This window comes from Chelmon rostratus, chromosome 4 (genome assembly GCF_017976325.1).
Source record: "Chelmon rostratus isolate fCheRos1 chromosome 4, fCheRos1.pri, whole genome shotgun sequence".
In the NCBI taxonomy this organism is placed as follows: Eukaryota; Metazoa; Chordata; class Actinopteri; order Chaetodontiformes; family Chaetodontidae; genus Chelmon; species Chelmon rostratus.
In genome coordinates this window covers 9610261-9638097 of record NC_055661.1, presented here as the reverse complement: position 1 = coordinate 9638097, position 27837 = coordinate 9610261, and the positions used below count along the sequence as shown (strand labels likewise).

Below are 27837 nucleotides of genomic sequence, written 5' to 3'. Positions count from 1 at the left end.
CAAACAAACCCAACGGACGTGCGTTGATTCCCTGCTGCGGCCCTCTGTGTCGAGTTTACATGCAGTGTGTTTGCATGGGTTTCCTTGGCACTCTCAGGTTTCCTCCTATATATCAAAGACGTGCAAGTGGTCTGGTGGACTGGAAACTCTAATTTGCCTGTGGGCACAAATGTGTGAGTGGATTTGACCTGCAAAAAAACCTGGGGATTATTTTCCAGATTTTTCCGATTTCCATGTGTATCAAGACGGGGCGAATATGTGCACATTCAGCAGTTAAAGTGAGCAAACTAATGTTAAGTTCAATGAACTTTGGCCCACCGTTATTCTCTCTATTGGGCAAAACTTCACATATGTAAAACGAGCTCCAATTCAGTTTTTCTGTAACAAAAAACACAATACTGTCTCTTTGTCATGACATGATTCTCCAGAAAGTCAATGATAATACTAAATACTAATATACCCATGTGTAGAGATCTTAGTAAGGATATAAAGGTTAAAGGAGCGGCCAGTATTGTATGTAGCCTTCATAGTGTTATGGATGGTGGTGATACTTAGATTTTCAACATACAGTTAGGACCTGGCATTTGTAATGGACACTACCCAATGTGGCCTTGTGAGGGAGAGACGCTACTATAGGGTTTCAGTGCACGTAGTGGGGGAGTCCTCCCCCCAGCAGAGCGGCGGTGGAGAATAAGAGATGACGTTAAACCGCTGGTTTAGATTCAGAAGACAAGAAAACAAGAAAATGATTCCTCTACGGGAGATTTTTCTTCTCACTTCCAGAGAGGTCAGAGGTCAGGAGTCTGCTACAGACCAGGACGTCACCCCGCCCTCCTCTCAGCCATTTTCCCCACCGTTGACTGAGGAATGCTGAGGAGTGACAGTTGTCGGTGCCAGCCTGACACTGTGAGATAATTTTGAATGAAGCTGCAAGCTTCTGCTCAAAAGAATCTTCTCAGCACTTGTTGGTCTGTGTCAGCTTTTGGCTTATTCTTGGTGTACTCGAGTTTCCACTCAAGTGGCTCTGCAGCAGTTCAAAAACCCTCAGAAGTGGTTGGGATTTCAGATTTAATGTAATGATAGGGCTGGGGGGCGGCTGTGGCACAGGAGGTAGAACATGTGGTCCACCAATCAGATCCCCGGCCCCTCCAGTCTGGCGGTCAAAGAGTCCCCGGGCAAGATGCTGAACCCCAGTTTCCTCACACTGCTATGAAAGGGTGGGGCAGTTCGGATAGAAAGTGCTGCATCGCTCGTTATGAACAGGTTGCATGTAGCCTCTGCCATCAGTGTAATGTGTGTGTCAACGTGTGTGTCAGTATTTAGTGCATAAATCTGCTAATCTGCCAGTGTCTCTGAACAGTGTGCATACAAGTCACCTCAATCAAGCTCTACAATATTTAAATTTAACACACAGGCACTTTTAGCACGTTTTATCCAAAGAGCCAGAACTTTCCTCCAACATTTATTGGAATTTTGTGGCCAAGCCAAAAATGTAATTCCAAATGCAATGCAGCTTTCCAAAACATGTAGTATAAGTTGCATAAAATATCCTCCCGGCTCAGCTCTGTGTGATTTTTGGAGGGGAGGACATAGTTTTTACTGTTTGTTCAACTGGGCTTTTTTATGTTAGAGCAAACGTCTGTTACAACTTGACCTCCATCTTTTTCTTGTCTATTGTTCTGATCCAGAAAGGGCCTTGTCATGCAGCCCCCTGTCATCTACCCTGCTCATGTCTCTCTCCCCCCCGCTCAGCCCTCCTGCCTCTCCCTCTCTCACCCCCTTCTCTGCTCTTATAAGGTTACAGAGCAGAACTTTCTGAGGCGATCCAGGACTCTGTGTGTGTGTGTGTGTGTGTGTGTGTGTGTGTGTGTGTGTGTGAATCCTGTGTTCTTTGGTCCATGATGTCCTCAGGTGAACACTCCCTGAACTGTGCCTGCTTTTATTCCTCTTTATGCTCCAGTTGAGCCTGGGAACAAGCACCTGCACACACACACACACACACACACACACACACACACACGCAGGTGCAGCGATACAAGCACACACACATGCACAGGTATACATAGGCTGTGTTCAAAATCTCCTTCTATTTACTAGATAGTGTACTGTGTTTACATTTTCCATTTTCTGACATGGCCATCATTTTTTGGGGGTAGCGGGCTCTATTGTCTCTTCCACTATGTCTCTAATTTCATGTTATTTCAACTTGGGTTTTTTACAGTTCTGTAAAAACATAAATATTGGACCTACCATGTTGGGACATATCAGGGACACAAGAGTTCTGACACATTTTAAAATAAAACCCTCAGATTTAGTTAAAAGATAAAACAAAGGTGAACAGTAAAGTTATTTCAACAGTGTGTTGTAAATCCACCACAGTTTACAGACTGACTTCCAGGTGCACTTTTTGTCTTTGTGTACACACAGCATGTTCTTGTGCAATGGAGAGTTATTATTGAAATTTCCGGTGCCTTCACCTTCTGTCTCACCTCCAAACAAACCGGTTTTAGATCATCTGGCTGAACGCTTGGGTTCGGGTTATGTCACATCGTTGTCTTTTCTGGCCCCGGCTCACTTTGTAGCTGTGTTTTCCGTGGTCCCAGATCTCAGCAGTTACTTTGGCAACTACAATTCCGTCAGATCTAAAACGACTAAAATTAAACCTGAGTTATAATAAACTGCAGTTGTAAGTCTTCCTGTGTCCTCCTTCCCTGTGGCTGACCATTAGTCCCTTGACTCTGTGATGATCATGTGTGACCAGTGCAGCAGTTATTTACATCTGACACAATGGCAGTGAATAAAGTCTCCAGCCAACACAAACCTGCACTCTGCCTGGTGGGACAGAAGCCCACTTCTTAAAAAGCACATTTTACGAGCGCCTTCACTCTGGTTTTATTATGAAGTTTCTCTTCTTTTTTTTATTTTCTCTCTTGCCGTCTTTTTTTTTTTTTTTTGCACTCTCACATTTTCCAAGTCCTCTTCCCTCCATTTATCTCCAACTACTCTACTCTCCTTTTCTTCTCTCCCTGATTCTTCACCGCTCTTTTTTTCCGCTTCATCTTTGCGTGTAAAATCTTTATTTTCTCAAATCCCCGTCTTTTCGCCAAGACCGTAACTTTCCGCGCGTTTTCCAATTTTGAGCGTAATTGTGCTAATAATTCATTAAGGCAGCTCGAGTCGTATATGATGCTCAGCGTGGTTGTGGATGCAGGCCATAGCTTCATTAGCTTCTTATATCACTCATTGTCTGTAACTGCACAGTTGAGCATGTAAGACAAATAGAAATGTTCAAATAAATACTTTACCTGCTTCCTTGAGATAAGTCTGCAGGAGGGAAGTGACATGAGACAGTCGTTTGCAGGGAGATTCAAAGCAGGATTGGGAGGAGCTGTCTTTCAGTAGAGGCACATAAATTTAGACCTTAAAAAGACAGTAAGGACACAAGAAGAAGGAAGGAAACTTGCTGAATGGAAAGAGATCTGATGAAGACAAATTGGAGACGGAAGTGATTATCATTCCTGCCTTTTCCTCATCTGCACACATCTCTCTCTCACCTCTTTAAGACAGAAATGTGACATAGCTATGTCGTGAAAATGGTGGGTTTGCCATTCTTCCAGATAACCTCAGACTTTTCCAGCTAATAGGGAAGGAAGAGGACCTTGGGAGAGGCTCTAATAACAGAGCGGGAGAGCTCATACATCAGTCTCACTCACCACACCGACCAGCCTGGCTCCAAACACAGCCCCCTAGACCATATAACAGCATATTAGTTGCAATGCATAACCGCTCAAATTGAACATTTCTGATTTGGTTCAGCTTTACCCTCTGACGCTCCCTCTTTCTCACTTTCTCCTTTGCCTTTCTTTCCTTTATTTCAGGCCTCTCACTCATTCCCATGCCTTGAAGTTTGAAGTGCTGCACTAATTCCCATATGCTGCTGTCACAGTAAAGTCACACCAAATTCTCAGGGCTTTACGGGGGTTAAGCTCATGTCCCTGCCTGATTTTTATCATCACAAGCCAAATACAGCTGGATGAGGATCACAGGCTGCTCTCATGGAACTTTCTGTATGGAGATTTGATGTCTGGACCTCTCAAAGGCACCTTCGTGTTAACCATTTACTGTATATTTTGCCACCAGGATGGCAATTGAGTGGCACTGAGCTGCAAATGAAAGAAAAGCTTCCAAAACTTTCAGTTGTATGAAATATGCAACACCAGCCAAGAGGGGAAAGTGATACTATAATGAAGGTTGTCAGACATCCAGATTTTTGATGCATGTTCTCTGCCATGCCAACATGGCCTCTTGAAGTTTTAACATATCACTACTGACTTGTTATGGAAATGTGTGGATGCCTCTAGGTTTCACTTCCTTGAAGGTGCTTTAAAGGAAATGACTGTAAAGTTAGGGGTTTTAAAAGTTGAGATCATCATAATTTTAATGAAAAGCCAATGCATAGAGATGGTATCGGTCCACAAGTTCTGGGAAGCTGACTTTTGGCTGTTAAAAATGGAAGTGATTTCAAATGCTAGACAAGCAGTTAAAAGCTAAAATGAGTTAACTTAAAAAAACAATTCTCTGAGAAACGGCATTCAGGGAGCGCTGTAGGTCTGAACCATGTTCATATGAAGTAAGGGCAGTGATGTTATCAACAGGTGTGAGAAACAGTGGTTAAAAATACCTTGCTTTATGATTTATGCATACACTATGGGGATGTGCGGTTGAGCCAGTATCTAAATCTGTTTGCCAGTTTTCATAAAGCGAAGGCGTCTAAAACTGCTTGGGTAAGGTTGTGTTCATGGTTCAAAGAGACCAGTGTTTTCTGTTGATTGCAGAATAGATCCCAACTGCGGTCTTGCATCACGTTCAGACCCTTTGTCAGACACTGTTCTATGCATCCGTCCATTTTCTTCTGCTTACCCGGGGTCAGGTAATGATGACCGCAGACTAAGCAGGGTATTCCAGACGTCCCTCTCCCCTGGAGTTTTCCAGCTCCTCCTGGAGGATCCCAAGGTGTTCCCATGCTAGATGAGGTACATGATTCATCCAGCAAGTTCTGGGTCTAGGCATCCTAATCATATAGCTGAACCACCTCAGCTGTCTCCTTTCGAAATGAAAGAGCAGTGGCCCTTGCTTCACACAGAGCGTGCCGAAAATCACGGTCTGATGAAACCAACAGAACCACGTCGTCTGCAAAAAGCAGAGACGCAATTCTGCGGTTCCCAAGCCGGATACCCACCCCGGCTGCACCATGGGATCCTGTCCATGAATAACACAAACAGGATCAAGGACCAGGGCCCAGCACCCTCTGAAAACATAACTTTGTTCTGCTGTGAATGCGTATTTTAGCTCAAACCTAACTTAATAGTTTCTTCCTGCTACTGTATACACCCTCTTCTAAACCTTTAATGCTTTCCAACGATTCATCCTGGCACACCAGCATCCTTACAGTCACATTCCAGTTAACATATGAGAGGCCATCAGAGTCAGGATCAAGATCCAAACGTGGGCCAGAACCACAACTGCAAGAGCTCACTGAGCTAAACTGACGCAGGTGCTGTGAAGTTTCCTATTTTTAGGCCCTCATGATCAAATGGGTGTAATACAATTGCTTCCCTCTGTTTCTGAGAAACATTAGAAAAGTAATCCCAAAATTACTCTGCAAATCATCCCAAATATTCCACATGATTGTCTCAGTGAAAGAGAACTAGCAGATGTGGAACAAAGAGAGAAGATGTAAAGTGAATGAGAGAGAGAGAGAAAACGGAGTGAATAACCTCCTGTCTAAATGGACACCGTCTGATCTGTAAAAGTAATGAGCGGACTGATCCAAAATTGCAATGAAGACTGTAACTTCTCAAGATTAGGCAGCCGTGCCTACTCCATATCGTTTTTTCTGAACTTTCCCTCTTCCCTCCAGCTTCCCTTGTATTCCTGTGTCCAGCCCCTCTATTGAACTCTCACCTGGCTGCACTTGGCTTGCTTTGTGCGAGTGAAGCCAGTGAGCTGCGACGCCCCCTCTCCTCTGTCCTTTGTAAACCACAGAGCTCTGTGTTTCTTTAAGCCGGTCCACCCAGATCACAGAGAGAATTTAGACTCACCTTGGGGGCCGGGATTTGTTACAGCACACTGTCATGTTAGGAGCCTCCAGGAACAAACCAGTAAGTCATTTCAGGTCCCATGAGGCAACTCAGAAGTGCCCGAGGGCAAAGGATGCAGATATTCTTATTCTCTGAAAATAAAAACCAGTTTGATAAACAGATAACATGATTAGCACACACGTATCTTTAATGTATATCAACCCTACAGTGTTGCTGCATATCTGTAACAGTAGCTCATAAAGCTGCCAGCCGGTCGTTGTTGTGAGCCTGTTGCAGTCTCCAGACTCCCTCACTAACAGGTGCAGAGGCCCAAAGCGCTGCTCATTAACACAGCTTATTTCACGAGCACCACCGCGCAGTCGTTACCATCCTGACACAGCACGTGTGAAACAACACATTATCACCCAATTAGCATGACTCTGTCAGGCGCCTGTTTGGCTGCGGACTTTTTCTCCCCGCACACTCCCCGACTGTCACGCTGCCTGCCACACACATAACAGTGACGCATTTGAGTTGTAAATTCATGCAGAAACCTTAAGTTCGTCTTCAGTTTGCCGGTAGAACATGTGCACGTACAGTATGCACGGGGAAGGTTAGGTTTGCAGATAAGTCTGGGTTGGGTTGCATGTGTTTGGGAGCGTAAGATGCATGCCCTCAGTTTGCTCGTTTGTCGTGTTAAACTAGCCTGCACTCGCAGATACACACATACACACACCAGGTCAGCCTGAAAAGCAGAACTCATTGTAATTGTGGGACACAGCACGTGTGAAATAACACATTACTAGACAATTAGCATGACTCTGTCAGGCGCCTGTTGGCTGTGGACTTTTTCTCCCCGCACACACATAACAGTAACGCTTTTCGAGTTGTAAATTCATGCAGAAACTTTAAGTACGTCTCCAGTTTGTCGGTGGAACATGTGCACATACAGTATGCACGGGGAAGGTTAGGTTTGCAGATAAGTATACACACATACACACACCAGGTCAGCCTGAAAAGCAGAACTCATTGTAATCATGGGATAATGTACAGTATGTGCTCTAAGTGTTTGACAGTGGTCTGGTGTCCAGAGAATCAGCAGAAATAAAACTGTCTCAGCTTCCATCTTTGTCAGTTGTGCGTGTTTTATTCCTGCACAGGCTTTTTCACTCATCAGGCATCACCTTATGACCCGTGGCAGCGCACACTGAAGCCCATTTTCTGTCTCCTCTCCCCTGTAATGAAAAGCAGAGGGCCGCTCTGTCGTCAGCTGGTAATAATGCAGCATTAGGTCCACATGGCTCGCTGATAGGCTCCCTGTTATACATTCAGACCTTTGATCTACACCAGCAAATGTACACTGCCATCAGCAGTGATGTTTTGTATTGAAGATGGAAAACTCTAAAAGCTTTAATGTGTGTTTGTGTCTAACATAGAAAAGTGTCTGCAAGACTGTGATTGTTTATTTCATATAAAGTATGATTAGAAGCAGCATTAGCCACCACAGAGATGTTTCTCTTGTTATTTAACTTTATAGCCTTTCTGTTGTTGTTGTTGTTGTTGTTGTTGTTGTTGTTGTTGTTGTTGTTGTTGTTGTTGTTGTTGTTGTTGTTGTTGTTGTTGTTGTTGTTGTTTTAGGGGCATTGTATTGGCACAGAAGGTCCGGGGGAGAATAGTTATTGTGTCCTGTCGTCATTATACTGGCGCATGTTGTAGGATTTTTTCATTTCCAGTTGGATGTTTCTACTCCTGAACACATTTACCTTTTCAGTGTGATAAACCAGTTTCTCCTACACTATATTTAGTTTGAGGTACTTTGATGTTGATGCAGCACATGGCCACTTTGGATTGTTCGAGCAGCGGTGGGCCGTGGCAGCGTGTTTTTGACGGTTCAGCTCAGGATGAGTTGCGTCCTGTTGCATTCGCCGCGTTTGAAGCTCATAGCTCGTCACTTTTTCACTCGCTGTTCCACATGTATACTAATTACAGGGTTCACGATCCATCTTGTGAAATAGCAAAGGAAAGTGGGAGGGCCCAGCAGTCAGAAACACACTAATAGTCTTCTCCATTTCCTCTGTTTACAGGGTCTGAGTTTCCCCAAGACCCCAGTGTGCTAGCTACCACTTCATGGAACACCTCTAGTGATGGTAAATGCACACACATAAACACGCACTCACAAAAAACAGGTCACAATTTCAACACGTTCTTAGCAGATCTCTATTAAGCAAAGCTGTAATAGCCGTGAACACGGCTGTTACAAGAAATACACGATGATATGTGCAATTAGCACACAGTGCACTAAACTGTAACCCCACATGTGTTGTCTGAAATGACTTTCTGTGTTAAAAATCGCACATCCTCTTAGAATGGTCACCTTCAGCAACCCAGACAACACCAATCGTCCCAGCATAGGCAACTGCATAAGATAATTGATGGAACGAATTACACATTGATCTACTCAACATGTGGGAATAAAGCCACAGGTGCACTGTACACTGTATTTCCCTGATTTCCACTGACCTACTTTTAGTTCTCTCTTAAGCAAAAGCCACCGGTAGAGCTTCTAAATGCTGTCACTACATTTTATAAATCAGGGGTGGGGAACCTCCAGCCTCCACGCCATATACGACCCACGAGACGGCTTCATTTGGCCCGCTAGAACGTTCAGAAATATAAAAAAGCAACTCAGAAATACCAAAAATTATCTAGACAGCAATGATCTTTTTCAGCAATGAAGGAAAACTGCTGAATGCAACATGCACAAAGTGGTTGATGTCACACCAGTGCATCATGGCGACTATCAAGAAGACAAAGATAGATGCAGAGTGTTGCACTTGCCAAAAGAAACAGACGCATGATTATTTGTTGTTGAAGTAAAAGGCGAGCCAGCGTGTCTCAGTTAGTTTGTGGGGACGAGCTCTCACTGAAAAAGGTTGATCTCAAGAGTCGTTACAGCTACAAACATGCTAAACCGGATGAGCCGCGAGGACAAATGGGCTTTATGAAGTTCTTCGGCAGAGTTTAGATGCCCAACAAGAAGCTTTCACAGACCACATTCTGACAGAGACAGTGTCATGCAGGCAGTTTTGTGTTCAGCGAGCTTACAGCTACGAAGCTGAAACCTCATTCAGAGGGAGAATTTGTGAAGAAGAGCCTTGTTGCTGCTGCAGAACCAGACAAAGTCAAACTGTTCCAAAGTGTCCGTTTGTCTGGAGTAATTCAGAGATCAAGGAAAACCTGACATGTAAACTCAGTGATAGTAAGTGTGTGTGTGATCTGACCTTCATGGTGGATGTTACCCAGAACCTCTCAGAGCTGAACATCAAGCTCCAGCAGCTTCTCAGCTGTCTTCCTTCAAATGTGAAATCATTTGAATTTAAAGCTGTGGTGAGCAACTGGAAAGAGGAAACAGTTTAAACTGCTCTGACATCTGAATATGCTGTTGAGTGTAAAAACTCCTTCAGACAATTGGGGGACATGAAAAGCAGACACACAAACAAGGATGTCGGTAAACACAGTTCATTTGCGAACGATTGCATTGTTTTTGTATTTAATCGGGGTTGTAAATGTCTGAGGATGCACACAGCCAAACAGAAACACATGGCAACTTGAATGCATTGTTAAAATCACATATATCAGCGCTCTTGATCTGTCTCACCAAGCTAGTTTTGCACCGGCAAGAGAGAGCTGCCCACACACAGAGGATCCTGCACTGATGTGTTCAAGACCTCCAGGAGTTTCACAGTCCAACAATGGCTTCTACATTAGACCGCGTTGTAGAGAACAGACCTGTCAACAAGTCCGATTCAACATGCATTCCACCTGGTCCAAAACCCCAACACAATTGACTGTGGGATGCAACGTGGCCTGAAAGGCTGCTTGGTTCTCCCACATAGACTTTTTAGCTCACTCCTTCCCTTCCTTGATCAAAAAGCGTTCTAGCCAGTTTATTAATATTATGTATTTTGCGGTCAGGATGGTCACGTCTGCTGGAGCTGCCCAGGATTTAGATCAGCAGATCCTGGTGGAGGAAGCATTTAAAACTGCTGTTCTCCTGTCAGCACTGCAGGAACAACTGAGTCAGAACCATAAAGTTTTCGGGATATTTCCTGAACACTGTTGCCCAGAGTTATCAGTCAAATCTCGCCCCCTCTCCTCAGTTTCCCCTGGGCTTGGAGAGCCAACATCCGCCTAATCCCCCACGAAGATAGCCTGGCTTGGAAGATCCTCAACATGAGACTTCCTTGAACTTGACCTCTATTTTTGCTCTCTCATTTTGCCTGCTTTGTTTAATTCTTCTCCTGCAAAGCCAAGTCTCCCGCAGCATCCGCCCCACAGCCCATTCTGTGTACACAAAAACAGACATTGTTAAACACACGGGCAAGAACGAAGACAGTAGTTTCTGGACACGATGGAGCAGTTTAGTCAAGATAATGATTATGGTGACCAATCAAGGATGTTTAAAAAGTCATAAATACAATGAGGAGTATTTCCAAACCAATCATAGAAACAGCTTTATTTTTCCACAACAAGAGGAAATATGAAAACCTACAAAGACACCCATGTGTCCATAGTGGTGTATCTGTGTGTGTGTCATTTTGAGCTCAGGCCCCATGACTAGCATCTGTTTCTTATCTGATGGATGGATGGTGATTGCACCACTTGTTTTGTCTGCAGGCGGGGAATGGTTTTGATTGACCCAGCAGACAGCATTCAGGTAGCGTGGCTCTATCAGTATGCATCAGTAGCAGGAAGTTATCATGCTGAAAGAGGCTCATTATTGGGCTGAAATCAAGGGTGATGATAGTTTATTGAACTCATTTTCCCCCGGGGCTTTCTTTCCTTCAGTCCTCCTTTCTTTTTCTTTGTTTCATGTGATCCATTTAGCTCCCTTTGTTTCCCTTCCTCTCTCTCTCTCTCTCTCTCTCTCTCTCTCTCTCCCTGTTGGAGAGTGACCCAGCTTTAATGAAATTCACCTTTAGCCATAGCTGGCAATGCTACAGTCCCAGCTCCTCGGTGTATCCGCGCAGTGTGTTTAGTTAGCTGCGCAGCCACTCAGGTTTCTGCGCCTGCATCTTGCTGAGAGCCGCCTGCCCTGCACAGCGCTCCTCTTGTGAGTGTTACCGAGTATAGACGTATCTTCACATGCAGAACACAGTGTTGCTGGTGAAGTGAAAAGGTATTGGGTTTGGACCATGTATAGTTTGTGTGCGTTGCGGTCGTGTGAGTGTGCGTGTTTACATTTGTGTGCGTGTGACTGTTTGTACGGAACCGCTGCGAGAAAATGCGGGCTGATGACAGGGCACAGTTTAGTGGACCGCCACATTAAAGGGACAGTCCGCAGCAATGGTTTGAGTTTCGCAGTGCTCCTGGTGCCAAATACCACAACACTCACCACGAGACAATTACATACAGAGTGTCTTTGTTACACAGACGTTGCCTTAGCATCCCTCTCTTCTTTCTCTTTCTCCTCTACACCTCCCTTCTCATCGCCTCCTCTTGTCTCTTCTTCCCCTTCCTCTGCTCCCCGCTGCTTTATTGTCAGTTATTATAACAGCTAATGAAGTGTGCAGGCACACAGCTCTAAAGACCATTTTCTTTTCCATCAACTCAACTAATGAGACGGTGATAAAGTGACCTTCTTGCCTTTGGCGAAGCACACACGTCTTTAAAGAGCGAGTCTGTTCTCATTTACTGTATTAAATCCTTTTTGTTTTTAGATAATTCGGTCAGACTCAACAGGCACATTAAGGCGGTGAAGTGTTGCATCGGCACGAAAGGGAGATTCGGTCCACCGCACTCATAACAGTGTATAGGCACAGATTCTCAGCAGGTCCCTCATGACTTTGTGTTGATGGTTGGGAAGTCAAATCAAAGTGAAAACACACACCCACACACACAGAAGTAAGCATGCACAGGCACATTGTCGGGCACCCTCATGAAGACAAATGCATCACCGGTAGCAGTGACCTCAGGTTCCACCAGTGTGTGCATTTCCACACCTCTGTCATTGGTGTCTTATTGCATATTGAGTGTGGTTGTTTGTTTTGTGTGTTTAAGTGTGGTTGTGAGAGGCGATGACATGTGAATGTCGGGAGTGTTGCAACATTTTTCAGAGCTGGTCTGATCTGAGTCACATACTACACACACCTAGAGTCGACCTAAAAGCATGCAAGTGTGATGATTTTTACTCGTTTAGATATCATGCCTCTATATGAGCACTGCATTTATATCGCGTTTTCACCTGGGATTTGGGGTTCACTTTAACATGCGGGCAGTTGGAGTTGGCAATGTGTTTAGTGGGTGACTCGCTCTATCTGCAGGTAGAACTGAATTTAGGATTTGGTACTAAAGTTTTGATTGAGTTTTCTATTGAAGAAAAAGAAGAACTCAACAACAAAGACTCAACTGGACACACAATCAAATCACCAGTTCAAGGCAGAGAGAGCAGTGAAGAGATGCAAAGAGTATGAATGATTCTGCTCCACTCATACAAAGCCCTTTTACTTACTAAATGATATAGAGATCAATAATCATAGAACTAAAGTAAACGATTAGCCCTTCACATTTCGAGGCTTGTGGCATGACAGAAAAAAACAGCAGAATGATCACCTCTTAATATGGGTTGCAAATCTTTGCTGTTCCTTTATGGTTTAATTAAATTTGCCCACCTATTAGACCCACTGATAAAACCAATCAGGTCTAAAAATATTTGAACCAAATGAAATTGGCCTAATGCTCGATACAGAAGGAACACATTCTTCCATCTCATGACATTTAAAGTGATTGCATATGGTGACATAATCGGATTTGACAAATTTAATAGAAAAATAAAGCAAAACTCATTGCAGCAGAACAGCTGAGTAAACAAGTTATGAAAAGGATCGAGCAACACAAATTAACTGCAGCCACTGCTGCGCTCAGTATTTTCTTTTCAGTATCTCCCACACACTCGTACATATTGAACATTTGTGCATCAGCTTCTGTCAGAGCATGCTTCCTAGTTTCTAATCAGGCTCTGTGTCAGTGCAGTAAATGTTCTCTCAGTGTGTGTCAGTGTGTTGCTGGCTAGATAGACAGAAAACACAGAAGAGCGATATTATAAGAATGAATGATGTGATTTACATATTGTATCTGGCAGACAGGGAGGGGCAGAATGAAAGCGAGGGAGATGGGATGGATGATGCTATGTGGCAGCATAGTATGTTAGTAGAGTAAAATCAGATGTTTATTCTGAATGCTGAATGCTCAGTTTTGTTGCCAACTGCAGCATTGAGTTGCTGGAGGTTTTGGTCTGAGTGCAGTGCAGTAATGTGGAGAGACAGGACTGGAGAATAAAGAGAGAGGAGGACAGATAGAAAGTGGGTGAGAAAACAGAGAGGTGGTGGTGGTGGGAATCTCCTCATATTGTCACACATTTGTTATTACCACATTGCTGTGCTGGGGCTGGAGCTTTAGGGAGACACACACACACACACACACACACACACACACACAGAGGCTCTATGCCAAGACAAATGTGCCCACTTCTCTTTTTCACAAACACATCATAGACACTTGTTGCACACACCTCATGGCCAAATGTCAGATGAGCAGTACGTACAGCCAAAAAGGTTGCTACGGTGACTGGGAGTAGTACAGGGAGTAAGGGCACCAACATGCGCCAATCGAAGTGGTTTTGAGCATTGACAATGCCAGTAAAGTTTATTTGAACAAGACGACTGCATCCTCAACAAGGCTGGCGAAAGAGAGAAAGGCATGAAGCATTACAACTGGGAATTCCCCTGTAAAAGGGAATAAAAAGAGCGCTGTGGACCCAAAGATGGAGGAAGATGCAGACTTTGGGTTTAATCCTTACAGTGTCTGCCTGTCTTAAAGGACTAGTGTGTAAAACTTAGAGATCTGTTGGCAGAATAATAAGTATGTTTTCATTAGTGTAGAATCACCTGAAAATAAGAATAGTCATGTTTTTGCTAGCATAGAATGAGCTTTTATTTACAGAGGGAGGAGGAGTCCGCCATGTTGTATTGCCATGTTTCTACATTAGCCCAGAACGGACAAACCTAACAGTGGCTCTAGAGAGGGCCTTTCGTGCTTTTTGCGAGTTCTCAGCCACCGTAGATTCTCCTACACGCTTGGGAAGGGGCGATGTATTCAGGGTATCTGCAACCTCTCTGCTAGATGCCACTAAATCCTACACGCTGGTTTTTAAGATCGCTGCTGTGGTTTGTTGTTGTTCCGGGATGACTTCGAACTAAATCTAACTCTGACCTCAGCAAATTGCCCGACTTGCGATACGTGAATGAACGGGCCTTTCTTTGCCCCAAACTTGACTTCTCAGGCAAGTTGTGGAATAGCTGCCTGACAGCTAAATTCAGGGCGAAACTCTACCCTCACACCCAGCTTCACACCAGCTATTAGAGTAAAGAAATTGGATTTAATTGGTCTTCATACCAGATTGATTGTATACCAAGTTTAACTTAACTTCTTGTAATAGTAATTCTAGTAATTTTATCTGTTTTTGTTATCTGTATTTGACTGAAGTATATGGTACACCATAATAAACAACAGAGGATGATCAGATACATTAGGAGAGAGCAAGACAGTGAGCAGCTTTGGAAAAGACAGCATGCCCTTGTAAGGAGAACCCTTGTTGGGAAGCAAGACCTGGCTAATGTGAGATGTTCCTGTTAATCCTCCAACAGCTCTCTACCTCTGACTGTCCTGGATGATCATGTGACAAACAGATGTCTCAACAATCCCCAATCAGAAAGCTATGCATTTGAATATGTCAAAAACAAACATTAAAAGTTATGTTGTCCAGTGCAGAGGTTCCCTAACTGACGAATGAACGAATGCTGTAGTAAAGGTTCAAATGTGTGGGTGTCCTCGCATCTGTAAGTGTGCACCTCTGTTTTACCCCTCAGCCTCTCTATTCACACAAATTGAAGTTTGTCTGACTCGTATTTGCGATTCCCCTGTATGTGTTTTTCCTCCTTTGTTTGTTTTGGCCCGTTCGTGTAACCAGGAGCATTTCTGCATACCTAAGGTGGGTTTTGGGGTTGAGGAAACTTTCCAGAGGTTTTTCTTGACATTAACACCAATGTTTTTGCTGCACATTAACCTCTTAGGTGGCCCTCCAGATTGTTTTTTTCTGACCACCTTGAGGAAAAATGTGGTTCTGGGGATAATCGCGCAGAAATGTTTTGCTTTGTCTTTTCCAACTCCTTTTGAATTCATTGTGGCCACGATGGGCTTTTAAAGTGGCTTCTGGTAGACTCATGTTCGCTCCTTTAGTTTGCTCTTTTCTTCTTCAAAGTTTTTACCCACAACACAGGTGATGTTGCGTCTGCAGCTCATACACAAGCTGCAGAAAACCCTCTGGCATCATACAGCCATGATGAGTCATGAAATTAGGTGTCACCACAGTGACAACCACAAAACCAGACTTTGAATATGTGTGTCTAAAAACATTGAGTTATTTTTCCACTATTTTTTATACAGCAGCATATATATATATATATTTGGCTCTGATGTAGTACATTAAGCGTTGCTTGATTTATGTCTTAGCTCTTGGCCTTGGGTAGTGCAATATTATCTCTATCCCTTTGTCTTTTTGTCTCTAAATCATCTTCATCACTGACGTTTCTTCTTTGTTCCTCTTGGCTCGCCTTTTTAAATGTTTTTTTTTTTCTGCCTAATTCCAACCTTCTCCTCTTTCTGCATCTCCCTTTTATTCTCTCCTTTCATCTCTCCTCTGCCTCTCTGTCTTCCAGGGCCCTTCTTCATCCGTCTCGAAGCTCCCATGAACAACATCACCACCTCTCTCGGCCACACAGCCGAGCTTTTTTGTCGCGTCGCCGGCAACCCGCTGCCCACCGTGCGCTGGCTGAAGAACGACGCCCCGGTGGTGCAGGAGCCACGGCGGGTCTCGTACCGATCCACGGCCTACGGGTCACGCCTCCGCATCCGCAACCTGGACACTACCGACACAGGCTACTTCCAGTGCGTGGCCACCAACACCCAGGGCACCGTGTCCACGACGGGCGTGCTGTTTGTCAAATTTGGTAAGAGGAGGTTGACGGTAGCATCTGTGCCTCTAAAGCTGCCAGCGAAGGATTTCCAAACTCACAATACGAGTGTTTACGCACTCGCTGTGACATCCAGTGACATTTTCCCTTCGTTTTGTTTGTCCCACTGGAGATCTGGCGCCCCTTTAGCAACACTGGTGTCAAATGATTCTCACTTGTAGCTGGCAGCTTGTGCAGAGAAAAATCTGGGAGCAATACTGTTTATCCTGTTGTAAAGAAAAAATCCCCTTGTCTTCTTTTCCAGATCCACTCCCCACACCTCTGCCAGGAAGAACAACGTAAGTCGCTTTTCCTTTCCTTTTTTCTCTCTGTCAGTCTGTTCGTGCTGTACTTCCCAGTATGGGAAAGGGACCGTCTCACAAGTGTTTTGGGAGCGCCACTCACATGCAAAGGGCAGCGGCGTCACATTTCACCAATTATTGACACTTGAAATTTGCAGATAGGTTTGGGAGCTCTGCAGAGCTCTTGCATGCTCAACGCCTGGACTGCAAGTGAGTATTTTGATGAGCGAAAAGTGTCAAAATCGCTGTTTGCCACTTGCAGATTTGGTGAAATCTGTCTCTGGATCACACAAAGGGAGAGAAAGAGATGAACAACATTTGATTTGCTATCTATCCTGATAAACAAAAAATAAATTTCATTATAAAGAATATGAACGTCATGATTTGATAGATAGACGAAAGAGACAGTTCCAGTTGAGTAAACAGATTAAAAGGCATTGAACATTGCTGACACCGTCTGAAACGTGGAAAACGCTGCATTGTTTTTCTGTTTTATGCCTCTCGGCACTTCATTGCCTCCTTGCCACCCTGAGAAGTCCCATGCAGTGTATCCACTGAGTAATCACTCAGTTTATAACAAGCCTTGGTCTGTAATTCTCCATTTTATTGCCACAGGTCTCAGTGTGGCTAAATGAATATTTAATATGAGCCTTTAAATCCCAAATGTCGGACGTTCTGCGCAAGCATCACAGCTCACATGGTTCACATTTGAATATGCTGTACACTCAGCCGTGGGCCACAGATGGAATGTGGGCCATGTGGGCCGCTGGGTGGGAACAGGACTGTTCACCAATCACAACTCAGGGCTTAAAGCAGATGTTGAGGTCTATAGTAACACTGTATAGCTTCTGTAACATACTGATCCTCATAATATCGGGAAATTGGGTTCATTTACTTTCAGCCAACTCTAAATTGAAAACCTGTGCCATTCATTTCATTTTAGGGAAATAACGAGACATTAATCTGATTTCAGGGCTATAGTGAAGTTACTATAATTAAAAGTGAATGTCTTATGTCTACTAGTGAGTTTAACTGATTACCTGAAGTCTCCCTAAGAAATTGCCACTTGAAATAAGCAGAAAAGAAAAATGGCCCACATCTGTCTCTGTGGCTTCTGTTATATAACCTTTTATAGTTTCCCAATTAGCTGCCAGCTGTCTTAATGTACAGCGAAGCCAACACAGTCCTGATCGCTTAACGTGAACATGCACATCAAATTAAATGGGATCCTGAGCAGCAAATAAAACCAAGTGATACAAGATGTTTTACGAAAGTATCAGAAAATACATTCCACCAAAACATGGCGATAGTCACACTGCCGCCGAAATCAGAATGTATGTATAGTCCGATGGGCTTCCTTTGCTTTGTTTGGCATCTTCCCAGAGTTATGGGATAAAACTCGTAGAACTTTTTCAGTTCGTTTGATTCTTCAGGAGTTAAGCGGGACGATTTTCCCCCTGTGACTTTATGGCAAGGCTCACTGCCATGTTCCATGCAGCGCTCTGTGAATCAAAACTGCTGGCACAGAGCGGATATCAGACACTTACTAAATCCACTCACACACTGACACGACCGCATGCGTGCACACACACATTTGAGCCGGAACGCGTGCTCCCTTTCGAACATCTGTTTCTATCATTCCTTTGTTTACACGGTTTGGATTATTTTCCTGCGCGACTACGTTGCAGCTTGTTTCGCGGATGAGACAGTTGGCTCACAAAGAAATCACAGTGTCATTTGCTCATGGGACTTATCAATGAGAGGAAAAAATCACAGGGGACAGCGATATGAAAATACTGCAAATACACTAAAATGGAAAATTAAATATAGATTAGAAAATAGGAGGATGTGATGTTGTCATAAGAGATTATCAGGTCATGATGCCAGGGTGATTTATGATCGTGAGAATTTTGTAATCCACTTTCTCACTCTGGAGGACTTTCCAGCAATCTAATAAAGAGAAAAATTGGATGATTAAGTGTTAACCGTCAGACTCCTGCGAACAACCCCCTCTGGATGTTTTGAGGTCTGCGTGTGAAGTTCGTGCACACAAGTTTTCTCATGATCATGATGCATTTTCATGGTCATTTTTCAGGCTGTAAAGGTTTCTAAATGTCTTAACTGGACTTAACTGTCAGCTGGTTAAATCCTGCAGAAGCTTTTTTCTGCTTCAGTGTGTAATCGTCTGAGAGATTCAAACTCACTGAGGTACAGCTTCGACACGCCAAACACCGCTTTACATTTTGCGAGTTGAGTTCCCCTTTTGTTGTTTTTTTTTCCCTGCCAACTTGTGAAGGAAAGCGTTGCAGTCAATCAAAGACCCGCACGCGATCCGTACTCTCATTACAGTCATTACAGACCTCGTTTAAACGGACAAGGGCCTCCTTTGACAGCGACGGGGTCGCGGCGGTGGTGGGCTGATCGTCACTGCTGCTCATCATTAGTGCCGCGGCCAACTTATTAGCTGTGAAATAGGATGGCAGGCCGTCAAGGAGACAGGGTCAACTAATGATGACACGTGATGACCTGTGACCGCTTACCTCATGCCGCAGCTGCTCAAACGTCAAAACTGGCTGCTCCTTGATTCGGTGTTTTCGGAAAGACATCTGGTGCAGAAGCTGTCAGTTTACGTGAAATAGATTCATTTGCACGTTCCACTACCTTTTTTTTTTTTTTTTTGTTCTACCTCCCATCACCTCTGTGTTCAGCAGAGAGTAATACAGAGAGCCCAGCGACTTCCGCTTTCTTAGCCACAAATATTACTCCCAAATTTGGGGGAAAATTTCTCGCCACCCACCTTGTTGAACCTCAACATAACATGAACTTCATGTCCTCAGTGTTGTGTTTGCTGCAGTCTGTGCTCTGATTTCCATCCCCTCTGTGCTGGGCTTAAGTATACACTCCGTGGTGTGTGTGTGTGTGTGCGTGTGTGTGTGTTCTTATGTATCCTCAGGGTTGGGTTTTGGAGCCACAGGCAAACTAAAAGCCGACAGCCCAGAGGTTTCAACTATGATTTAGGCAGCTTGTGTTCAGAGTGGCTGCCCAAGACCAGGGCAGAGAACCAGAGCAGAGCAGATCAGGCATACAAGGGAGGAGGAGACAGAAGGATGAGGACAGGAGAGGGAAGCTTGAAGCAGGAACTATTCCTATCACCTCTCTACTGATGCTGTCTAATAAAGGGATAAAAGTCAGGAAGTCACAGCACCTGGCCAGGAGAAAGCGAAAAAGCACATTTCCCAAAATGTTAAACTCTTCTTTTATATCAAGTCTCACAGCACTCAGGTGTCCAGTCCTCTTTTTTGTGAAATAAGTCTGTTTCAAGTCCAAGTCTGGAGTCTCGTATGTACGGGTCTAATCCAGAGTTCATCAGCATGCCGCCAGTTACCACAGTGCATCTCCTCTACACTGTGCCCACACTCCCCCCTCCACATCCCCCTCCCTTCCTCTCCTCCCCTCCTTAGAGATGTTTTAATGGAGCCAGAACAAACACGGGGTGAGGGGAAAAAGCCTCGCCTGCCAAAATTAGACCCCCAACTTTCTCCGTCTCTCTTTCTCCCTCTGTGCGCTGCCACACTTCCTTCGTTTGCTTGGAAAAAAAAAAAAGAAAAAGGAGTGCGATGCAGACGGCGGGAGAGTGCAGGGAGTGAAAGAAAAACAGTGTTAGCAGAGTGGGAGGAGGATGGTACCATTAACACCTGGGGTTGCATGTTGTTCTTTGATTCCCGGGTTCCGCGGGGTCGACGGCGTTCGGGTGTGATTAGCTCTGTGGAGGCGACAGGAGGTTTAGCTGTAAGCTCAGATCAGAGGCAGTTAATAACTCCTAACCGAGGCCTGCGTGCCCATATTCTGACAGAGCGGGCGAAAACGACCCATGATGCAATTACACACCCTCTCCTCCATCTCCCTGTTCTTTTTGTCTGTTTTTTTTTTCTTTAAGTTGTTTTTGCACTTATTCATCAGTTGGATTAATTAGATCTTCATCAGACACACGTTAGGCAGACAGGACTGAAACTGAACTCTTCATGACCTTTTTTTTTTCCTCCGTCTGTGTTGGAGCCATGTGAATGAGCAAATTAATCCCAGAAAATTAATGAAAGTGTTGCAATGAATTAATCAGAATTGAATGAGATTGATATGAAAAGGAAGATGTTCTTAAATAACTTTTAGTCATAATAACTTTATTATCAGCACTCAGTTGAGGCATTTTGCACATGTTGGGGGTTGTGAAATTCCTTTTAGAGTTGGAATTTTGCATGATATCTGTCGTTAAAGCAGCTGTAATCAATATTTTCATAGTAACAGTGGATAGAACAAGCATGTGTAATATGATCATGTCTTTGGGTTTACGGCCCACAGCTGTACTGTTTTGGTTCACTCTCAGTGCTCATAAAGGGAAAAAGCTCTGATAAACCCACTCCGCACGACCGTCCCTGCATCAGGCGGCAGACAAAGTTAGCATCGAGTCGGTGAACATGGTGGAACATTTAGCCGCTGAGAGTTGGTGGAGACCAAAGGCGGAGCTGCAAGGAGAGTGAACATCGGAGGTGCATTCATCAGGTGGTCAGAAATGCGACTAAATGAGAGCTTATGTTGCTCCGTAGCGTTGCAAACAGGTAATATCAACTTAAAAGGTACTGATACGTCAGTGCTGTGCTTTTTTCTGCTCCTCCCAAGTGGCCAAAAAAAAATCATTTATTAACTTCATTTTTTCAAAATTTCTTGTATGACTTCCAAAACACAGTTGATTTTATATTTCCATAAATGTTGACTTACTGGATATCTAGGTTTTTTAATCTGACAGCAGCGATAAACAGACTTTATGCAACATGGCAGCTGATCTCAGAGTCTCTGTGTTTATAATAGAGGGGTTTTCTCCCTGTTTGAAAAGATTAATACCACTACACCCTGGCTGTCAGGGCTGTTTAAATTTCTCAAAACTTTCCCCGCCGCTTTTCTCTCAGCGCTGGCAAAAAAAGCAATTACAAAAATAGCTGCCCCCCCCCTTTCCTCCACCGCGCCTCTCTGCTCTCTCCTCTCTCCTCTGTCCACTCTGTACTGGAGAATAAAGAACATGACTTTAACAAAGAACAGATTCTCACCACCATGTTTTCTGTGGCTTCTTTTTTCATGTATGCTCTGACCTTTCTGTTGCTTCCTCATCCTCCGGTCATTTGCTTCAGCATATCCTCGGTGGAAGATGTGCTCTGTGAACAATATTTCGCTCTCATATGTCCATTCAAAGCACCGTTGACAGTCAATTGACCAATGGCACATGCCTGATGTTGCTGGCTTCTCGAAGATTAGATTTATGTGCGCAGTATATGTTTACATCTGAATGTATAGCTGCATCTGTAAGGCCGGACATGTATTTGCTTTTCAACAGCTGCTAGCTGTGTCGTGAACGGTATTGTTCCCGTACTTGCCAATGCACTTTGCGTGTTACTGGAGGATTCCACTAGAGGGCACCAGACATATCAGAGCACATAGCACCGTCCTCACTCTGTTTTTGCAACATTTTCTTCAGTGCATGGATATAATGGTATTGGACTTGTTTCCATTTATTTTTGCGAGTTTCCATGTCAGCTTCTAAAATGGTACACACCGGCTATGACGCATCGTACAGATGCAGGCAATTGAGGACTTCTGCCCCTATTGTTTATGTGGGTATTGCATCTTGCTGATGTGTAATATTAATTTCTTAGGACATGCACAGCCAGTGCTCCAAACAGACGCAGCAGCCGTCATGATCATGCAAACTCGTAGTTAAAAGCAAATATATCTTTGGCCAGACACATTAAGGCCTTTATTTACTTTTTGTAAGTTTGCAATTAATTTGCCGGTTGAGATGTTATTTTGGTCTAACTTGATGATTCAGAATGATTTCTCTAGTCAGGTGTGTTTAACTGTGATACAGTATAAACTTTGGTGCAACTTGTGTGTGTATACATGCAGTAAATATGTCCTGTATATCTGTGCGTGTGTGTTTCTGTGGCAAGAAACCAAGAAACACACGCTGGATGACTGTAATTAGCCGGCTGTCAACATGCTGGATTAATTTGACCTCGGAGCAGACGTGACAAGGACCGTGAGGCCCGCACTGCCATCGGCCCACTGGCTATCCAATTACAGAGTCAAAGCATCAAAGAGTTAAAAACGAAGGAGTAATTTGACTTTGTATAGACAGGACTGTAGCGTGTGTGTCTCAACCACAGCGGTGTGCGGGTTGATTGACAAATTAGTTTAAGGAAGTCGTTTCCAAAATGTGTAATGACTTGAAGGTGTCACACTAAGTTGATTTTGAAGCTTGCTCAGGCTTGCTCAAAGGTATTAGGCGCTAAAATATGTGTGTACAGTAATCATAATAGATTTATTGATCCCCTGAAACCTCTTTTCTCTTCCTCTTTCTGCTCTACAGCAGCTGCTGTGAAAGGCTTGTACTTACGATGTCTGTGTAATTAGCATCTGATTTATTAAGACGTCAGGTAATTACACAAGCAGTGCCTCCCAGGTGTGGTCTGTGATTGGATGAGGATAAAAGGAGGCCGTCAAAGGGGTTTTATCTGGCGGGGATCAGCAACGCATCCAAAATCCTCATTAATGGAGTAACAACATGTCAAAGCACTTTCTTAAGCTGCACTGAAGCTCTTAACTGAGATAATAGTTAAAATCTAATAAATAATAAATGTTGTAGGGAATCCGTTGCAGAGATTTTGCTCTCAGCTATATATTGAATCATCCCTCTCAAGATCCAACAAGCTGACTGATCATCCAGATAACGTTTACATGTGTGGCATAAATACAGTGTCAATCATCAATGTGAATACCACAGTAGTCCTGCCACAGCTGCTCAAAGAACATCATGTTGAAGTTTAATGAGCACGCAGTCCAAACAGTATCAGTTACTGCCCGATAGTGTATTCATGTATAATTGGATATTTTCCATATTCAGTGCAGCTCCCATTGCGGTCTTCTTTGTGATGCCTTCACTTTTTATCTGCCGTCTTCCTTTATACAAGGTAGTAGAAATTCATCTTACCTACACCTCTTAATTTTCCACACAGAAGATTGTTGCAGGTACAATAGTAAATCTGCAGAAAAGTGCAATCTACCACAGATTGTAGCTATGTTCCCATGATCCCTCTTTATAGAAATAGTTTGACATTTTTGGAAATGCGCTCATTGATTTTCTTGCCAGACGTTAGATGTGAAGGTACCTCATTCCTTTCTGTATGCTAAATATTTAAGCTACCACCAACAGCTAGTTTGCTTAGCTTAGCAGAAAGACTGGAAAGAACAGCTAGCCTGGCCCCGTGTGAACCAAATCTGCCTGCCAGCACTTCTAAACTTCGCTAATTAACACGTTATATATTGTTAGTTCAATCTGTACAAAAACTGAAAAGTAAAGACAACGATCCGCTGGTTGCCTGGCAACCTCACAGCGACAGCACGACTCAGCGCCCGGTCAAGAAACAGTCTGGCACGAAAGCCCCCCGTGAAACCACAAATTGGGGTTTTTAGACTTTGTTTGTGTACAGATTCCACAATCAAGATGTAATGTATTCATCTGGGATCTTTAGATGTGCTTGTAGGTTTTGTTGCTTTTGGACAGAGCCAGGCTCTCTGATTCCCCCTGTTTTAAGTATGTATGCTATAAGCTAAGCTAACTGGCTGCTAGCGTAGCTTAATATTCAGCGTACAGATATGACGTATCAATCAATCAATCAGTCATATCAATCTTTTCATCTAGCTGTCAACAAGAAAACTAATAGATGCGTTTTCCAAAATGTTGAGCTGTTGTCTTAGCTTCGCTGCTAACACCTCAGATGGCAAGTGTTGGTGTGCCTGCTCGATAAATAACAGACCCCTCCCTCCTGTAGGTGCAGACTCAGAACTGAGGAACAGACATTAAACATGGTGCTAAATGTCCTGTTTAAGGCCAGACCGATATGCAGGTTTAAACCCAGGCCAACAGTCCCCCCTCTCACTCTGCCCTCGGCATACAGTCTGTGCTGTTTTTGGTCACAATAGGCTCTTAACTCGGACTGTGAACTTGTGTGTGCTGCATTAAGAAACTCCGGGTTTTGGTTTCACTTCTCCTCACCTCAGTGCCAGTGTCAACACTGCTGTGGTTCTCAGATGCCGGCCAGGGTCGATGCTGATTTGCTCCACACCACAAGCATCGCACCCATTCAGACTGAGGGGATGACAGGTCCACTCAAGTTTTGGATGCACTACTCCTGTGCCACTTCAGCACTCTGCGCCAGACTAATGCAAGGCGTTCTGCTAAACTTATTTCAATTTGGGTTCTGGTTAAAAAAAAAAAGTGTTTCACCCTGGAACTCTTTGAGACAGCGTTCAGACCTGCCAACAACCGGCTCTGTACCAGTAGAGTTTTCTCAACCCATAGTTTGACCAAGAGTGGGAGCAATGGCTGCTGCAGGATCTCCAAATTGCTCAGCAGCCCTGTTAACTGCCAAACATGGAAAATGGAATAAAGTGATTTAGCAAAAGGTAAAAATTCTGTCAGTGTTTCACAGTCACTTTTGGATGGGCTTTCCATTGTTGAATGTGTGTATACACTACACTACCTTGTATTTAGCTGCACTGATACACAAGGAAAAACAAAGACAGCCTACTGAGACGTTCTTCACCTCTGTCCTCTGTTCCTTTGCACCTCCAGAGTAGACTGTGGCTTTTTTTTCCCCCTCCGGCTCATTAGGCTTTTACCCACATGCAGTCACACATATGCACACTTGCAGCTCTACATAAAACACACAGCCAAAGAAGTGCACACACAGTTACTCTTACAAACCCTGTCTCTCGCACATGTTTGGTTAAGTCCTCGGTGGGGCTTAATTGCCGTCTTGTTGTGGATTCTTTTTAGCGCAGTGCTGATTGATTGGGGATCAGGGCCCTAATATGGCTCATCAGGGACGGGGCCTTTGACATGGCCTGGTCCCAGGGCGCCGGCACTGTTTGAAACCAGAGATCCCTGCGCAGCCCCCTCCCACAAGCCTGGACGCCTCTCTGCTAAATGCTGCCCAGGTCAGGGGGCATAACGCACATACAGGCAGACACACAGACATACACACGGGGACTGTCATGATGTGTAGCCGGCTTTAACCATTAAAACAATTTACATTATTAGGCATTAGTAAGGGCACAAGTTTGACTTTACACACTTTACCACACACCGCGAGTTTCATACACAACTCATTAGGAACACGGCTTTCACACTCGGCTCGGACAGGGCCCACTTCCTGTTTCCTGTTTCCCAGAATCCCCTGTGCCTGTCTGTTGGTGATCCTGTTGGCAGGTCTGGTCAAGGTCAGGTCTGGTAAAGTCTGTGCTTTAAGAAAGTGTGTGTGTGTGTGTGTGTGTGTGTGTGTGTGTGTGTGTGTGTGTGTGTGTGTGTGTGTGTGTGTGTCATGGTTTCTCCCTAAGGCTTACAAGGCCTAGATGGGGTATGTGGGGTTTCCCTGAACTTTGCCCGAAACCTCCCATGAACACACACACACACTCCTGCAAAGAAAAAAAAACAAAACACATGCATACAGACGAGCGTGCACAGAAAGTGCTCTTTCTTTGCCCTCAGTGGTGGAGGCAGAGTGTTCTGGAGTAGAACAGAGGGAGGCACAGTGTTACCTTGAGTATTTTAAGGTATAAAAAGAGGCTTTTGTTTGCTGTTTGGACTTGTAACCTGTGAGCCTGAGTCAGGGGATATTTAGTCATTTGTAGAGCTTAACAGGATCAATGCAGTTGGATGTCGCATGTTGATAAAGGACATCCCTTTAGTTGAAGTCATCTTATCAATCAGTTTTATATTTATTGGCCCTGGCGCCTTCCAAATTGCATGCATATGACTTGCGGACATTTTGGGTCGTGATAAAGCTGAGAGCCAGTACATAACATTCAGCTTCCAAATGTTCTTCAGAGAAAGATTTTACCAGGAAGACGTTTGGATGTCATGTTCAGAGAACAATGGGCTGTTCAAATGAAGACAGATGTGGTATTTGATGACATTTTGATTATAAGCATCTTGCTTTACAGAGTGATTAAACAATAAAAATGGGATAAACATAGATATTATCACATGAACAGACACACTCCGCCAGAGAAATGAATAAAATCTCTTCAGTTTTATCATTGAGACTAAGACAGAGATTCATCAATCATCTGTATGGAGGCGTCCTTGGGCCTCAGTGTGCAGTACCATATACTGTTCTTACAATGTTTGTAAGTAACAGCATGATACTGAACTTTGTTGCTTGTCATAGCCCCTTTGATACATCTAAAAATGTCCATGGAATAGAGCCAAAATGAACGTGAACTGTGTGGACGGGGTGAGGTTCAGTGCGAACGATCTCAGGCTGCCGATAGTCGCTGACGGTAAAATTATTCTATTATATTTTGGCATTCTGCACGCCTGTATTCACTCCTAATTTCTGCACCCACATATGTTTTTGTGAAGATAAAATCATTTTCATGTGCAGAAATATCAGCTGTCAGTGTAACCTGAATTGGTCCCTTGAGGCCAGCCTGTGGGTGGGCTCTCCTGGTCGGTCCCAGTCTGTTCAGCAGCAATGCAGCCAGAGGACGGATCAAACGCTGGATATAGAGGGCAAGACCAGGGAGGTGGTGTGTGTGCGCGCATGTGTGTGTGTGTGTGTGTGTGTGGGTTCAGGTTATATATGAATACAATTTTTCTAAACTTTCCCTCCATTTTTACAGGAGACAGAACAAAGCACTACACCTCAAACTAAGTTACCAAATTAGTAGTGTTCAATCTTCAGCTAAACACTTATCCAAGCTGATACAGTGATGATGGGATATTGTTCAGTTCTCAGTATCGTCCCTCCTCTGTGTCTCTCTTCTCTTCCCTCGATTAATCCGCAGCAGTTTTTCCTACTCTGACACGCCTCTAGACAGGAAGTCCACATGAACACACAGAAGAGCACACATCACATAAACACATCCATATAGACTATGTAGTAAATATGGGTGACAGCTCTGAGAGAGCGTGTATGTGTGTCTGTGTGTGTCCTGTATGTAATTTTATCCATTTGCTGATAACTAAACAGATAAATATCACTTGTTGCAGCTTCATCAAGCAACATCCCGACTATGTTTCCCATAATACCCAGAAACCTCAGACAACATGCCTGAACGCTCTGAATGTCAGATGTGGTTTCTCTGTGTAGGCAGAGAAAGCAGTAATTGTAGTGATCCATATTGAAGAGGAAGACGTCAATTCCAGTCGAGAACAAGATGAACTAGCGCGTAAGTCATGAGTAGTCATCGCCAAGTCATCGGCCTTGCAGCTGCATTGCATTGTAGCATAATGAATCAATGGATGGATTCACGGCTGCAGAGAAACCAAGAGTT

At 44.0% G+C, this 27837-nt stretch overlaps 1 protein-coding gene across 2 annotated transcripts in view; it reads left to right on the top strand.

Annotated features, from left to right (window-relative positions):
• Positions 1 to 27837, top strand: part of ror1 (receptor tyrosine kinase-like orphan receptor 1) — a 121545-nt gene that overhangs the window by 72969 nt on the left and 20739 nt on the right. Inside the window, exons 2-4 of one of the 2 annotated variants that reach the window (XM_041934987.1) lie at positions 8165 to 8227; positions 15857 to 16147; positions 16416 to 16449. In XM_041934987.1, coding sequence (XP_041790921.1) covers positions 8165 to 8227; positions 15857 to 16147; positions 16416 to 16449 — 388 coding nt within the window. The remainder of the gene's footprint in view (positions 1 to 8164; positions 8228 to 15856; positions 16148 to 16415; positions 16450 to 27837) is intronic. The other variant, XM_041934988.1, reaches the window with a different exon arrangement.